A 16,921-nucleotide genomic window follows, 5' to 3' on the forward strand; every position below is an offset into this window, starting at 1 on the left:
ACAGATGTGGACATCGGAGACAATCGATGGTTTATCAACGAGATGGGCTCAGTGAGACAGATGTGGACATCAGAGACAATCGATGGTTTATCAACGAGATGGGCTCAGTGAGACAGATGTGGACATCGGAGACAATCGATGGGTTATCAACGAGATGGGCTCAGTGAGACAGACGTGGACATCGGAGACAATCGATGGGTTATCAGTGAGATGGGCTCAGTGAGACAGATGTAGACATCGGAGACAATCGATGGGTTATCAACGAGATGGGCTCAGTGAGACAGACGTAGACATCGGAGACAATCGATGGGTTATCAGTGAGATGGGCTCAGTGAGACAGATGTAGACATCGGAGACAATCGATGGGTTATCAGTGAGATGGGCTCAGTGAGACAGATGTGGACATCGGAGACAATCGATGGGTTATCAATGGGATGGGCTCAGTGAGACAGATGTGGACATCGGAGACGATCGATGGTTTATCAATGAGATGGGCTCAGTGAGACAGATGTGGACATCGGAGACGATCGATGGTTTATCAATGAGATGGGCTCAGTGAGACAGATGTAGACATCGGAGACAATCGATGGTTTATCAATCAGATGGGCTCAGTGAGACAGATGTGGACATCGGAGACGATCGATGGTTTATCAGTGAGATGGGCTCAGTGAGACAGATGTGGACATCGGAGACAATCGATGGTTTATCAACGAGATGGGCTCAGTGAGACAGATGTGGACATCGGAGACAATCGATGGTTTATCAATGAGATGGGCTCAGTGAGACAGACGTAGACATCGGAGACAATCGATGGGTTATCAGTGAGATGGGCTCAGTGAGACAGATGTAGACATCGGAGACAATCGATGGGTTATCAACGAGATGGGCTCAGTGAGACAGACGTAGACATCGGAGACAATCGATGGGTTATCAGTGAGATGGGCTCAGTGAGACAGATGTAGACATCGGAGACAATCGATGGGTTATCAGTGAGATGGGCTCAGTGAGACAGATGTGGACATCGGAGACAATCGATGGGTTATCAATGGGATGGGCTCAGTGAGACAGATGTGGACATCGGAGACGATCGATGGTTTATCAATGAGATGGGCTCAGTGAGACAGATGTGGACATCGGAGACGATCGATGGTTTATCAATGAGATGGGCTCAGTGAGACAGATGTAGACATCGGAGACAATCGATGGTTTATCAATCAGATGGGCTCAGTGAGACAGATGTGGACATCGGAGACGATCGATGGTTTATCAGTGAGATGGGCTCAGTGAGACAGATGTGGACATCGGAGACAATCGATGGTTTATCAATGAGATGGGCTCAGTGAGACAGATGTAGACATCAGAGACAATCGATGGTTTATCAATGAGATGGGCTCAGTGAGACAGATGTGGACATCGGAGACAATCGATGGTTTATCAATGAGATGGGCTCAGTGAGATAGATGTGGGCATCGGAGACAATCGATGGTTTATCAACGAGATGGGCTCAGTGAGACAGATGTGGACATCGGAGACAATCGATGGTTTATCAGTGAGATGGGCTCAGTGAGACAGACGTAGACATCGGAGACAATCGATGGTTTATCAACGAGATGGGCTCAGTGAGACAGATGTGGACATCGGAGACAATCGATGGGTTATCAGTGAGATGGGCTCAGTGAGACAGACGTAGACATCGGAGACAATCGATGGTTTATCAACGAGATGGGCTCAGTGAGACAGATGTGGACATCGGAGACAATCGATGGTTTATCAGTGAGATGGGCTCAGTGAGACAGATGTAGACATCGGAGACGATCGATGGGTTATCAACGAGATGGGCTCAGTGAGACAGACGTAGACATCGGAGACAATCGATGGTTTATCAACGAGATGGGCTCAGTGAGACAGATGTGGACATCGGAGACGATCGATGGTTTATCAATGAGATGGGCTCAGTGAGACAGACGTAGACATCGGAGACAATCGATGGTTTATCAACGAGATGGGCTCAGTGAGACAGATGTGGACATCGGAGACGATCGATGGTTTATCAATGAGATGGGCTCAGTGAGACAGATGTAGACATCGGAGACAATCGATGGGTTATCAACGAGATGGGCTCAGTGAGACAGACGTAGACGTCGGAGACAATCGATGGTTTATCAACGAGATGGGCTCAGTGAGACAGATTTGGACATCGGAGACGATCGATGGTTTATCAATGGGATGGGCTCAGTGAGACAGATGTAGACATCGGAGACAATCGATGGTTTATCAATGAGATGGGCTCAGTGAGACAGATGTGGACATCGGAGACAATCGATGGTTTATCAACGAGATGGGCTCAGTGAGACAGATGTGGACATCGGAGACAATCGATGGTTTATCAATGAGATGGGCTCAGTGAGACAGATGTAGACATCGGAGACAATCGATGGTTTATCAACGAGATGGGCTCAGTGAGACAGATGTGGACATCGGAGACAATGGATGGGTTATCAATGGGATGGGAGTGAGACAGATGTAGACATCGGAGACAATCGATGGTTTATCAATGAGATGGGCTCAGTGAGACAGATGTGGACATCGGAGACAATCGATGGTTTATCAGTGAGATGGGCTCAGTGAGACAGATGTGGACATCGGAGACAATCGATGGTTTATCAGTGAGATGGGCTCAGTGAGACAGATGTGGACATCGGAGACAATCGATGGTTTATCAATGAGATGGGCTCAGTGAGACAGATGTAGACATCGGAGACAATCGATGGTTTATCAGTGAGATGGGCTCAGTGAGACAGATGTGGACATCGGAGACAATCGATGGTTTATCAATGAGATGGGCTCAGTGAGACAGATGTGGACATCGGAGACAATCGATGGTTTATCAATGAGATGGGCTCAGTGAGACAGATGTGGACATCGGAGACAATCGATGGTTTATCAGTGAGATGGGCTCAGTGAGACAGATGTGGACATCGGAGACAATCGATGGTTTATCAATGAGATGGGCTCAGTGAGACAGATGTGGACATCGGAGACAATCGATGGTTTATCAATGAGATGGGCTCAGTGAGACAGATGTGGACATCGGAGACAATCGATGGTTTATCAGTGAGATGGGCTCAGTGAGACAGATGTGGACATCGGAGACAATCGATGGTTTATCAATGAGATGGGCTCAGTGAGACAGATGTGGACATCGGAGACAATGGATGGGTTATCAATGGGATGGGCTCAGTGAGACAGATGTAGACATCGGAGACGATCGATGGTTTATCAATGAGATGGGCTCAGTGAGACAGATGTGGACATCGGAGACAATCGATGGTTTATCAGTGAGATGGGCTCAGTGAGACAGATGTAGACATCGGAGACGATCGATGGTTTATCAATGAGATGGGCTCAGTGAGACAGATGTGGACATCGGAGACAATGGATGGGTTATCAATGGGATGGGAGTGAGACAGATGTAGACATCGGAGACAATCGATGGTTTATCAATGAGATGGGCTCAGTGAGACAGATGTGGACATCGGAGACAATCGATGGTTTATCAGTGAGATGGGCTCAGTGAGACAGATGTGGACATCGGAGACAATCGATGGTTTATCAGTGAGATGGGCTCAGTGAGACAGATGTGGACATCGGAGACAATCGATGGTTTATCAATGAGATGGGCTCAGTGAGACAGATGTAGACATCGGAGACAATCGATGGTTTATCAGTGAGATGGGCTCAGTGAGACAGATGTGGACATCGGAGACAATCGATGGTTTATCAATGAGATGGGCTCAGTGAGACAGATGTGGACATCGGAGACAATCGATGGTTTATCAATGAGATGGGCTCAGTGAGACAGATGTGGACATCGGAGACAATCGATGGTTTATCAGTGAGATGGGCTCAGTGAGACAGATGTGGACATCGGAGACAATCGATGGTTTATCAATGAGATGGGCTCAGTGAGACAGATGTGGACATCGGAGACAATCGATGGTTTATCAATGAGATGGGCTCAGTGAGACAGATGTGGACATCAGAGACAATCGATGGTTTATCAGTGAGATGGGCTCAGTGAGACAGATGTGGACATCGGAGACAATCGATGGTTTATCAATGAGATGGGCTCAGTGAGACAGATGTGGACATCGGAGACTTTGGATGGGTTATCAATGGGATGGGAGTGAGACAGATGTAGACATCGGAGACAATCGATGGTTTATCAATGAGATGGGCTCAGTGAGACAGATGTGGACATCGGAGACAATCGATGGTTTATCAGTGAGATGGGCTCAGTGAGACAGATGTGGACATCGGAGACAATCGATGGTTTATCAGTGAGATGGGCTCAGTGAGACAGATGTGGACATCGGAGACAATCGATGGTTTATCAATGAGATGGGCTCAGTGAGACAGATGTAGACATCGGAGACAATCGATGGTTTATCAGTGAGATGGGCTCAGTGAGACAGATGTGGACATCGGAGACAATCGATGGTTTATCAATGAGATGGGCTCAGTGAGACAGATGTGGACATCGGAGACAATCGATGGTTTATCAATGAGATGGGCTCAGTGAGACAGATGTGGACATCGGAGACAATCGATGGTTTATCAGTGAGATGGGCTCAGTGAGACAGATGTGGACATCGGAGACAATCGATGGTTTATCAATGAGATGGGCTCAGTGAGACAGATGTGGACATCGGAGACAATCGATGGTTTATCAATGAGATGGGCTCAGTGAGACAGATGTGGACATCGGAGACAATCGATGGTTTATCAGTGAGATGGGCTCAGTGAGACAGATGTGGACATCGGAGACAATCGATGGTTTATCAATGAGATGGGCTCAGTGAGACAGATGTGGACATCGGAGACAATCGATGGTTTATCAATGAGATGGGCTCAGTGAGACAGATGTAGACATCGGAGACGATCGATGGTTTATCAATGAGATGGGCTCAGTGAGACAGATGTGGACATCGGAGACAATGGATGGGTTATCAATGGGATGGGAGTGAAACAGATGTAGACATTGGAGACAATCGATGGGTTATCAATGGGATGGGCTCAGTGAGACAGATGTAGACATCGGAGACAATCGATGGGTTATCAATGAGATGGGCTCAGTGAGACAGATGTAGACATCGGAGACAATCGATGGTTTATCAGTGAGATGGGCTCAGTGAGACAGATGTGGACATCGGAGACAATCGATGGTTTATCAGTGAGATGGGCTCAGTGAGACAGATGTGGACATCGGAGACAATCGATGGTTTATCAATGAGATGGGCTCAGTGAGACAGATGTGGACATCGGAGACAATCGATGGTTTATCAATGAGATGGGCTCAGTGAGACAGATGTAGACATCGGAGACGATCGATGGTTTATCAATGAGATGGGCTCAGTGAGACAGATGTGGACATCGGAGACAATGGATGGGTTATCAATGGGATGGGAGTGAAACAGATGTAGACATTGGAGACAATCGATGGGTTATCAATGGGATGGGCTCAGTGAGACAGATGTAGACATCGGAGACAATCGATGGGTTATCAATGAGATGGGCTCAGTGAGACAGATGTAGACATCGGAGACAATCGATGGTTTATCAGTGAGATGGGCTCAGTGAGACAGATGTGGACATCGGAGACAATCGATGGTTTATCAGTGAGATGGGCTCAGTGAGACAGATGTGGACATCGGAGACAATCGATGGTTTATCAATGAGATGGGCTCAGTGAGACAGATGTAGACATCGGAGACAATCGATGGTTTATCAGTGAGATGGGAGTGAGACAGATGTAGACATCGGAGACAATCGATGGTTTATCAGTGGGATGGGCTCAGTGAAACAGAGGTAGACATCGGAGACAATCGATGGGTTATCAGTGAGATGGGCTCAGTGAGACAGATGTGGACATCGGAGACAATCGATGGTTTATCAGTGAGATGGGCTCAGTGAGACAGATGTGGACATCGGAGACAATCGATGGTTTATCAGTGAGATGGGAGTGAGACAGATGTAGACATCGGAGACAATCGATGGTTTATCAACGGGATGGGAGTGAGACATATGTAGACATCGGAGACAATTGATGGTTTATCAGTGAGATGGGCTCAGTGAGACAGACGTAGACATCGGAGACAATCGATGGTTTATCAGTGAGATGGGCTCAGTGAGATAGATGTGGGCATCGGAGACAATCGATGGTTTATCAGTGAGATGGGAGTGAGACAGATGTAGACATCGGAGACAATCGATGGGTTATCAATGGGATGGGAGTGAGACAGATGTAGACATCGGAGACAATCGATGGGTTATCAGTGAGATGGGCTCAGTGAGACAGATGTGGACATCAGAGACAATCGATGGTTTATCAGTGAGATGGGCTCAGTGAGACAGATGTGGACATCGGAGACGATCGATGGTTTATCAATGGGATGGGCTCAGTGAGACAGATGTGGACATCGGAGACAATCGATGGGTTATCAATGGGATGGGCTCAGTGAAACAGACGTAGACATCGGAGACAATCGATGGTTTATCAGTGAGATGGGCTCAGTGAGACAGATGTGGACATCGGAGACGATCGATGGTTTATCAATGGGATGGGCTCAGTGAGACAGATGTGGACATCGGAGACGATCGATGGTTTATCAGTGGGATGGGCTCTGTGAAACAGATGTAGACATTGGAGACAATCGATGGTTTATCAATGGGATGGGCTCAGTGAAACAGATGTAGACATGGGAGACGATCGATGGTTTATCAATGGGATGGGCTCAGTGAAACAGATGTAGACATCAGAGACAATTGATGGTTTATCAATGGGATGGGCTCAGTGAGACAGATGTGGGTATTGGGTGCAGATTTGGACACGTGACATGGGTACCACATGCTGGTATCTACATTAGCAAACAAGGTGCTGGAAGAACTCAGAGGCCTGAGGTCTATCAGTGGAGGTGGGGATGGAATTGTCAATGTTTTGGTTTGTGATACTAAAAATCTGTACTATAAAAATAGTTACTGTAACTTCTCATTTCTACCATCGTGGAGGTACTGTAGCCTGAAGACACACACTCATTAATTTAGGTAAAGCTCTTTCCCTCCACCATCAGATTTCCGAACCCATGAACACCACCTCAATTCTCTGCTCTCTTTTTGCACATTCTGTATGCATTCTTCTTGAAATTTTGAACACAGTCCAGCACAGAACTGTGCCAACCCAAATGGCCAACTTCCGCCTACCGGCCTTCGGGCCATGGCCTTCCTCTTTCCTCACTTTCAATGCCTACCTGAAGGTCTTTTTTAAAGTCACCAAAGTTTTCGCCAGCACAATGTACGGACCTTTCAGTAGGGGGCAGCACTTCCACACAGTGATGGGACCGGCCCCGCCGTATTGACCCAGGCTGAGCTCCATAAGGAAAAGCGGCAACCCCGTCACCAGCATCATAATGCAGTATGGGATCAGAAACACGCCTACAAACACAGAGAGAAACAGGGTCAGTGAGAGAGAGAGACACCACGTACAGAACAGGGTTAGAAACACACACAGACAGCAGGGTGAGAGACACCACGTACAGACGGTCAGAAACACACACACAGAGCAGGGTCAGAGACACCACGTACAGACGGTCAGAAACACACACACAGAGCAGGGTCAGCGACACCACGTACAGACGGTCAGAAACACACACACAGAGCAGGGTCAGAGACACCACGTACAGACGGTCAGAAACACACACACAGAGCAGGGTCAGAGACACCACGTACAGACGGTCAGAAACACACACACAGAGCAGGGTCAGAGACACCACGTACAGACGGTCAGAAACACACACACAGAGCAGGGTCAGAGACACCACGTACAGACGGTTAGAAACACACACACAGACCAGGGTCAGGGAAACCACGTACAGACGGTCAGAAACACACACACAGAGCAGGGTCAGAGACACCACGTACACAACAGGGTTAGAAACACACACAGACAGCAGGGTCAGAGACACCACTTACAGACGGTCAGAAACACACACACAGAGCAGGGTCAGAGACACCACGTACAGACGGTCAGAAACACACACACAGAGCAGGGTCAGCGACACCACGTACAGACGGTCAGAAACACACACACAGAGCAGGGTCAGAGACACCACATACAGACGGTCAGAAACACACACACAGAGCAGGGTCAGAGACACCACGTACAGAGGGTCAGAAACACACACACAGAGCAGGGTCAGCGACACCACGTACAGACGGTCAGAAACACACACACAGAGCAGGGTCAGGGACACCACGTACAGACGGTCAGAAACACACACACAGAGCAGGGTCAGCGACACCACGTACAGACGGTCAGAAACACACACACAGAGCAGGGTCAGGGACACCACGTACAGACGGTCAGAAACACACACACAGAGCAGGGTCAGAGACACCACGTACAGACGGTCAGAAACACACACACAGAGCAGGGTCAGAGACACCACATACAGACGGTTAGAAACACACACACAGACAGCAGAGTCAGAGACACCACGTACAGACGGTCAGAAACACACACACAGAGCAGGGTCAGAGACACCACGTACAGACGGTCAGAAACACACACACAGAGCAGGGTCAGGGACACCACGTTCAGACGGTTAGAAACACACACACAGAGCAGTGTCAGAGACACCAGGTACAGACGGTTAGAAACACACACACAGAGCAGTGTCAGAGACACCACGTACAGACGGTCAGAAACACACACACAGAGCAGGGTCAGGGACACCACTTACAGACGGTCAGAAACACACACACAGAGCAGGGTCAGAGACACCACGTACAGACGGTCAGAAACACACACACAGAGCAGGGTCAGGGACACCACGTACAGACGGTCAGAAACACACACACAGAGCAGGGTCAGAGACACCACTTACAGACGGTTAGAAACACACACACAGAGCAGGGTCAGAGACACCACGTACAGACGGTCAGAAACACACACACAGAGCAGGGTCAGAGACACCACATACAGACGGTCAGAAACAGACACACAGAGCAGGGTCAGAGACACCACGTACAGACGGTCAGAAACACACACACAGAGCAGGGTCAGAGACACCACGTACAAACGGTCAGAAACACACACACAGAGCAGGGTCAGGGACACCACTTACAGACGGTTAGAAACACACACAAAGAGCAGGGTCAGAGACACCACGGACAGACGGTTAGAAACACACACTCAGAGCAGGGGCAGCGACACCACATACAGACGGTCAGAAACACACACACAGAGCAGGGTCAGAGACACCACGTACAGACGGTCAGAAACACACACACAGAGCAGGGTCAGAGACACCACGTACAGACGGTCAGAAACACACACACAGAGCAGGGTCAGAGACACCACGTACAGAACAGGGTTAGAAACACACAAACAGAGCAGGGTCAGAGACACCACGTACAGACGGTCAGAAACACACACACAGAGCAGGGTCAGAGACACCACGTACAGACGGTCAGAAACACACACACAGAGCAGGGTCAGGGACACCACTTACAGACGGTCAGAAACACACACACAGAGCAGGGTCAGCGACACCACGTACAGACGGTCAGAAACACACACACAGAGCAGTGTCAGGGACACCACTTACAGACGGTTAGAAACACACAGACAGAGCAGGGTCAGAGACACCACGTACAGACGGTCAGAAACACACACACAGAGCAGGGCAGAGACACCACGTACAGACGGTTAGAAACACACACACAGAGCAGGGTCAGAGACACCACGTACAGACGGTCAGAAACACACACACAGAGCAGGGTCAGAGACACCACGTACAGACGGTTAGAAACACACACACAGAGCAGGGTCAGAGACACCACGTACAGACGGTTAGAAACACACACACAGAGCAGGGTCAGAGACAACACGTACAGAACAGGGTTAGAAACACACACACAGAGCAGGGTCAGAGACACCACGTACAGACGGTCAGAAACACACACACAGAGCAGGGTCAGAGACACCACGTACAGACGGTCAGAAACACACACACAGAGCAGGGTCAGAGACACCACGTACAGACGGTCAGAAACACACACACAGAGCAGCGTCAGAGACACCACGTACAGACGGTTAGAAACACACACACAGAGCAGGGTCAGAGACACCACGTATAGACGGTCAGAAACACACACACAGACAGCAGGGTCAGAGACACCATGTACAGACGGTTAGATACACACACACAGAGCAGGGTCAGAGACACCATGTACAGACGGTCAGAAACACACACACAGACAGCAGGGTCAGAGACACCATGTACAGACGGTTAGATACACACACACAGAGCAGGGTCAGAGACACCACGTACAGACGGTCAGAAACACACACTCAGAGCAGGGTCAGCGACACCACGTACAGACGGTCAGAAACACACACACAGAGCAGGGTCAGAGACACCACGTACAGAACAGGGTTAGAAACACACACAGACAGCAGGGTGAGAGACACCATGTACAGACGGTCAGAAACCCACACACAGAGCAGGGTCAGGGACACCACGTACAGACGGTCAGAAACACACACACAGAGCAGGGTCAGCGACACCACGTACAGACGGTCAGAAACACACACACAGAGCAGGGTCAGAGACACCACGTACAGACGGTCAGAAACACACACACAGAGCAGGGTCAGAGACACCACGTACAGACGGTTAGAAACACACACACAGACCAGGGTCAGGGACACCACGTACAGACGGTCAGAAACACACACACAGAGCAGGGTCAGAGACACCACGTACACAACAGGGTTAGAAACACACACAGACAGCAGGGTCAGAGACACCACTTACAGACGGTCAGAAACACACACACAGAGCAGGGTCAGCGACACCACGTACAGACGGTCAGAAACACACACACAGAGCAGGGTCAGAGACACCACGTACAGACGGTCAGAAACACACACACAGAGCAGGGTCAGAGACACCACGTACAGACGGTTAGAAACACACACACAGAGCAGGGTCAGAGACACCACGTACAGACGGTCAGAAACACACACACAGAGCAGGGTCAGCGACACCACGTACAGACGGTCAGAAACACACACACAGAGCAGGGTCAGAGAAACCACATACAGACGGTCAGAAACACACACACAGAGCAGGGTCAGAGACACCACGTACAGACGGTCAGAAACACACACACAGAGCAGGGTCAGCGACACCACGTACAGACGGTCAGAAACACACACACAGAGCAGGGTCAGGGACACCACGTACAGACGGTCAGAAACACACACACAGAGCAGGGTCAGCGACACCACGTACAGACGGTCAGAAACACACACACAGAGCAGGGTCAGGGACACCACGTACAGACGGTCAGAAACACACACACAGAGCAGGGTCAGAGACACCACATACAGACCGTTAGAAACACACACACAGAGCAGGGTCAGAGACACCACGTACAGACGGTCAGAAACACACACACAGAGCAGGGTCAGAGACACCACATACAGACGGTTAGAAACACACACACAGACAGCAGAGTCAGAGACACCACGTACAGACGGTCAGAAACACACACACAGAGCAGGGTCAGAGACACCACGTACAGACGGTCAGAAACACACACACAGAGCAGGGTCAGGGACACCACGTTCAGACGGTTAGAAACACACACACAGAGCAGTGTCAGAGACACCAGGTACAGACGGTTAGAAACACACACACAGAGCAGTGTCAGAGACACCACGTACAGACGGTCAGAAACACACACACAGAGCAGGGTCAGGGACACCACTTACAGACGGTCAGAAACACACACACAGAGCAGGGTCAGAGACACCACGTACAGACGGTCAGAAACACACACACAGAGCAGGGTCAGGGACACCACGTACAGACGGTCAGAAACACACACACAGAGCAGGGTCAGAGACACCACTTACAGACGGTTAGAAACACACACACAGAGCAGGGTCAGAGACACCACGTACAGACGGTCAGAAACACACACACAGAGCAGGGTCAGAGACACCACGTACAGACGGTCAGAAACAGACACACAGAGCAGGGTCAGAGACACCACGTACAGACGGTCAGAAACACACACACAGAGCAGGGTCAGAGACACCACGTACAAACGGTCAGAAACACACACACAGAGCAGGGTCAGGGACACCACTTACAGACGGTTAGAAACACACACAAAGAGCAGGGTCAGAGACACCACGGACAGACGGTTAGAAACACACACTCAGAGCAGGGGCAGCGACACCACATACAGACGGTCAGAAACACACACACAGAGCAGGGTCAGAGACACCACGTACAGACGGTCAGAAACACTCACACAGAGCAGGGTCAGGGACACCACGTACAGACGGTCAGAAACACACACACAGAGCAGGGTCAGAGACACCACGTACAGACGGTCAGAAACACTCACACAGAGCAGGGTCAGAGACACCACGTACAGACGGTCAGAAACACACACACAGAGCAGGGTCAGAGACACCACGTACAGAACAGGGTTAGAAACACACAAACAGAGCAGGGTCAGAGACACCACGTACAGACGGTCAGAAACACACACACAGAGCAGGGTCAGAGACACCACGTACAGACGGTCAGAAACACACACACAGAGCAGGGTCAGGGACACCACTTACAGACGGTCAGAAACACACACACAGAGCAGGGTCAGCGACACCACGTACAGACGGTCAGAAACACACACACAGAGCAGGGTCAGGGACACCACTTACAGACGGTTAGAAACACACACACAGAGCAGGGTCAGAGACACCACGTACAGACGGTCAGAAACACACACACAGAGCAGGGCAGAGACACCACGTACAGACGGTTAGAAACACACACACAGAGCAGGGTCAGAGACACCACGTACAGACGGTCAGAAACACACACACAGAGCAGGGTCAGAGACACCACGTACAGACGGTTAGAAACACACACACAGAGCAGGGTCAGAGACACCACGTACAGACGGTTAGAAACACACACACAGAGCAGGGTCAGAGACACCACGTACAGAACAGGGTTAGAAACACACACACAGAGCAGGGTCAGAGACACCACATACAGAGGGTCAGAAACACACAAACAGAGCAGGGTCAGCGACACCACGTACAGACGGTCAGAAACACACACACAGAGCAGGGTCAGAGACACCACGTACAGACGGTCAGAAACACACACACAGAGCAGGGTCAGAGACACCACGTACAGACGGTCAGAAACACACACACAGAGCAGGGTCAGCTACACCACGTACAGACGGTCAGAAACACACACACAGAGCAGGGTCAGAGACACCACGTACAGACGGTCAGAAACACACACCAAGAGCAGGGTCAGAGACACCACGTACAGACGGTCAGAAACACACACACAGAGCAGGGTCAGAGACACCACGTACAGACGGTCAGAAACACACACACAGAGCAGCGTCAGAGACACCACGTACAGACGGTTAGAAACACACACACAGAGCAGGGTCAGAGACACCACGTATAGACGGTCAGAAACACACACACAGACAGCAGGGTCAGAGACACCATGTACAGACGGTTAGATACACACACACAGAGCAGGGTCAGAGACACCACGTACAGACGGTCAGAAACACACACACAGACAGCATGGTCAGAGACACCATGTACAGACGGTTAGATACACACACACAGAGCAGGGTCAGAGACACCACGTACAGACGGTCAGAAACACACACTCAGAGCAGGGTCAGCGACACCACGTACAGACGGTCAGAAACACACACACAGAGCAGGGTCAGAGACACCACGTACAGACTGTCAGAAACACACACACAGAGCAGGGTCAGGGACACCACTTACAGACGGTCAGAAACACACACACAGAGCAGGGTCAGCGACAGCACGTTCAGATGGTCAGATACACACGCACAGAGCAGGGTCAGAGAGACCACGTACAGACTGTCAGAAACACACACACAGAGCAGGGTCAGAGACACCACGTACAGACGGTCAGAAACACACACACAGAGCAGGGTCAGAGACACCACGTTCAGACGGTCAGATACACACACACATAGTAGGGTCAGAGAGACCACGTACAGACGGTCAGAAACACACACACAGAGCAGGGTCAGAGACACCACGTACAGACGGTCAGAAACACACACAGACAGCAGGGTCAGAGACACCACGTACAGACGGTCAGAAACACACACACAGAGCAGGGTCAGGGACACCACTTACAGACGGTCAGAAACACACACACAGAGCAGGGTCAGCGACACCACGTTCAGACGGTCAGATACACACACACAGAGCAGGGTCAGAGAGACCACGTACAGACGGTCAGAAACACACACACAGAGCAGGGTCAGAGACACCACGTACAGACGGTCAGAAACACACACACAGAGCAGGGTCAGAGACACCACGTACAGACGGTCAGAAACACACACACAGAGCAGGGTCAGAGACACCACGTACAGACGGTCAGAAACACACACACAGAGCAGGGTCAGATACACCACGTACAGACGGTCAGAAACACACACACAGAGCAAGGTCAGAGACACCATGTTCAGACGGTCAGAAACACACACACAGAGCAGTGTCAGAGACACCACGTACAGACGGTCAGAAACACACACACAGAGCAGGGTCAGAGACACCACGTACAGACGGTCAGAAAAACACACACAGAGCAGGGTCAGGGACACCACGTACAGACGGTCAGAAACACACACACAGAGCAGGGTCAGAGACACCACGTACAGACGGTCAGAAACACACACACAGAGCAGGGTCAGAGACACCACGTACAGAACAGTGTTAGAAACACACACACAGAGCAGGGTCAGGGACACCACGTACAGACGGTCAGAAACACACACACAGAGCAGGGTCAGAGACACCACGTACAGACGGTCAGAAACACACACACAGAGCAGGGTCAGAGACACCACGTACAGACGGTTAGAAACACACACACAGAGCAGGGTCAGAGACACCACGTACAGACGGTCAGAAACACACACACAGAGCAGGGTCAGAGACACCACGTACAGACGGTTAGAAACACACACACAGAGCAGGGTCAGAGACACCACGTACAGACGGTTAGAAACACACACACAGAGCAGGGTCAGAGACACCACATACAGACGGTTAGAAACACACACACAGAGCAGGGTCAGAGACACCACGTACAGAACAGTGTTAGAAACACACACACAGAGCAGGGTCAGGGACACCACGTACAGACGGTCAGAAACACACACACAGAGCAGGGTCAGAGACACCACGTACAGACGGTCAGAAACACACACACCGAGCAGGGTCAGAGACACCACGTACAGACGGTTAGAAACACACACACAGAGCAGGGTCAGAGACACCACGTACAGATGGTCAGAAACACACACACAGAGCAGGGTCAGAGACACCACATACAGACGGTCAGAAACACACACACAGAGCAGGGTCAGAGACACCACGTACAGACGGTTAGAAACACACACACAGAGCAGGGTCAGAGACACCACGTACAGACGGTCAGAAACACACACACAGAGCAGGGTCAGAGACACCACGTACAGACGGTCAGAAACACACACACAGAGCAGGGTCAGAGACACCACGTACAGACGGTTAGAAACACACACACAGAGCAGGGTCAGAGACACCACATACAGACGGTCAGAAACACACACACAGAGCAGGGTCAGGGACACCACGTACAGACGGTCAGAAACACACACACAGAGCAGGGTCAGAGACACCACGTACAGACGGTCAGAAACACACACACAGAGCAGGGTCAGAGACACCACGTACAGACGGTCAGAAACACTCACACAGAGCAGGGTCAGGGACACCACGTACAGACGGTCAGAAACACACACACAGAGCAGGGTCAGAGACACCACGTACAGACGGTCAGAAAAACACACACAGAGCAGGGTCAGCGACACCACGTACAGACGGTCAGAAACACACACAGACAGCAGGGTCAGAGACACCACGTACAGAACAGGGTCAGAAACACACACACAGAGCAGGGTCAGAGACACCACGTACAGACGGTCAGAAACACACACACAGAGCAGGGTCAGAGACACCACGTACAGACGGTCAGAAACACACACACAGAGCAGGGTCAGGGACACCACGTACAGACGGTCAGAAACACACACAGACAGCAGGGTCAGAGACACCACGTACAGACGGTCAGAAACACACACACAGAGCAGGGTCAGGGACACCACTTACAGACGGTCAGAAACACACACACAGAGCAGGGTCAGCGACACCACGTTCAGACGGTCAGATACACACACACAGAGCAGGGTCAGAGAGACCACGTACAGACGGTCAGAAACACACACACAGAGCAGGGTCAGAGACACCACGTACAGACGGTCAGAAACACACACACAGAGCAGGGTCAGAGACACCACGTACAGACGGTCTGAAACACACAAACAGAGCAGGGTCAGAGACACCACGTACAGACGGTCAGAAACACACACACAGAGCAGGGTCAGAGACACCACGTACAGACGGTCAGAAACACACACACAGAGCAGGGTCAGAGACACCACGTACAGACGGTCAGAAACACACACACAGAGCAGGGTCAGATACACCACGTACAGACGGTCAGAAACACACACACAGAGCAGGGTCAGAGACACCATGTTCAGACGGTCAGAAACACACACACAGAGCAGTGTCAGAGACACCACGTACAGACGGTCAGAAACACACACACAGAGCAGGGTCAGAGACACCACGTACAGACGGTCAGAAAAACACACACAGAGCAGGGTCAGGGACACCACGTACAGACGGTCAGAAACACACACACAG

General features: G+C 50.7%; 1 protein-coding gene across 1 annotated transcript in view; it reads right to left on the minus strand.

Moving 5' to 3' along the window:
- Positions 1-16,921, minus strand: part of slc6a7 (solute carrier family 6 member 7) — a 179,132-nt gene that overhangs the window by 50,187 nt on the left and 112,024 nt on the right. Inside the window, exon 3 of the mRNA XM_059963537.1 lies at positions 7,360-7,491. Coding sequence (XP_059819520.1) covers positions 7,360-7,491 — 132 coding nt within the window. The remainder of the gene's footprint in view (positions 1-7,359; positions 7,492-16,921) is intronic.

The sequence above is a fragment of the Hypanus sabinus genome, chromosome 3 (assembly GCF_030144855.1).
Source record: "Hypanus sabinus isolate sHypSab1 chromosome 3, sHypSab1.hap1, whole genome shotgun sequence".
Lineage (NCBI taxonomy): Eukaryota > Metazoa > Chordata > Chondrichthyes > Myliobatiformes > Dasyatidae > Hypanus > Hypanus sabinus.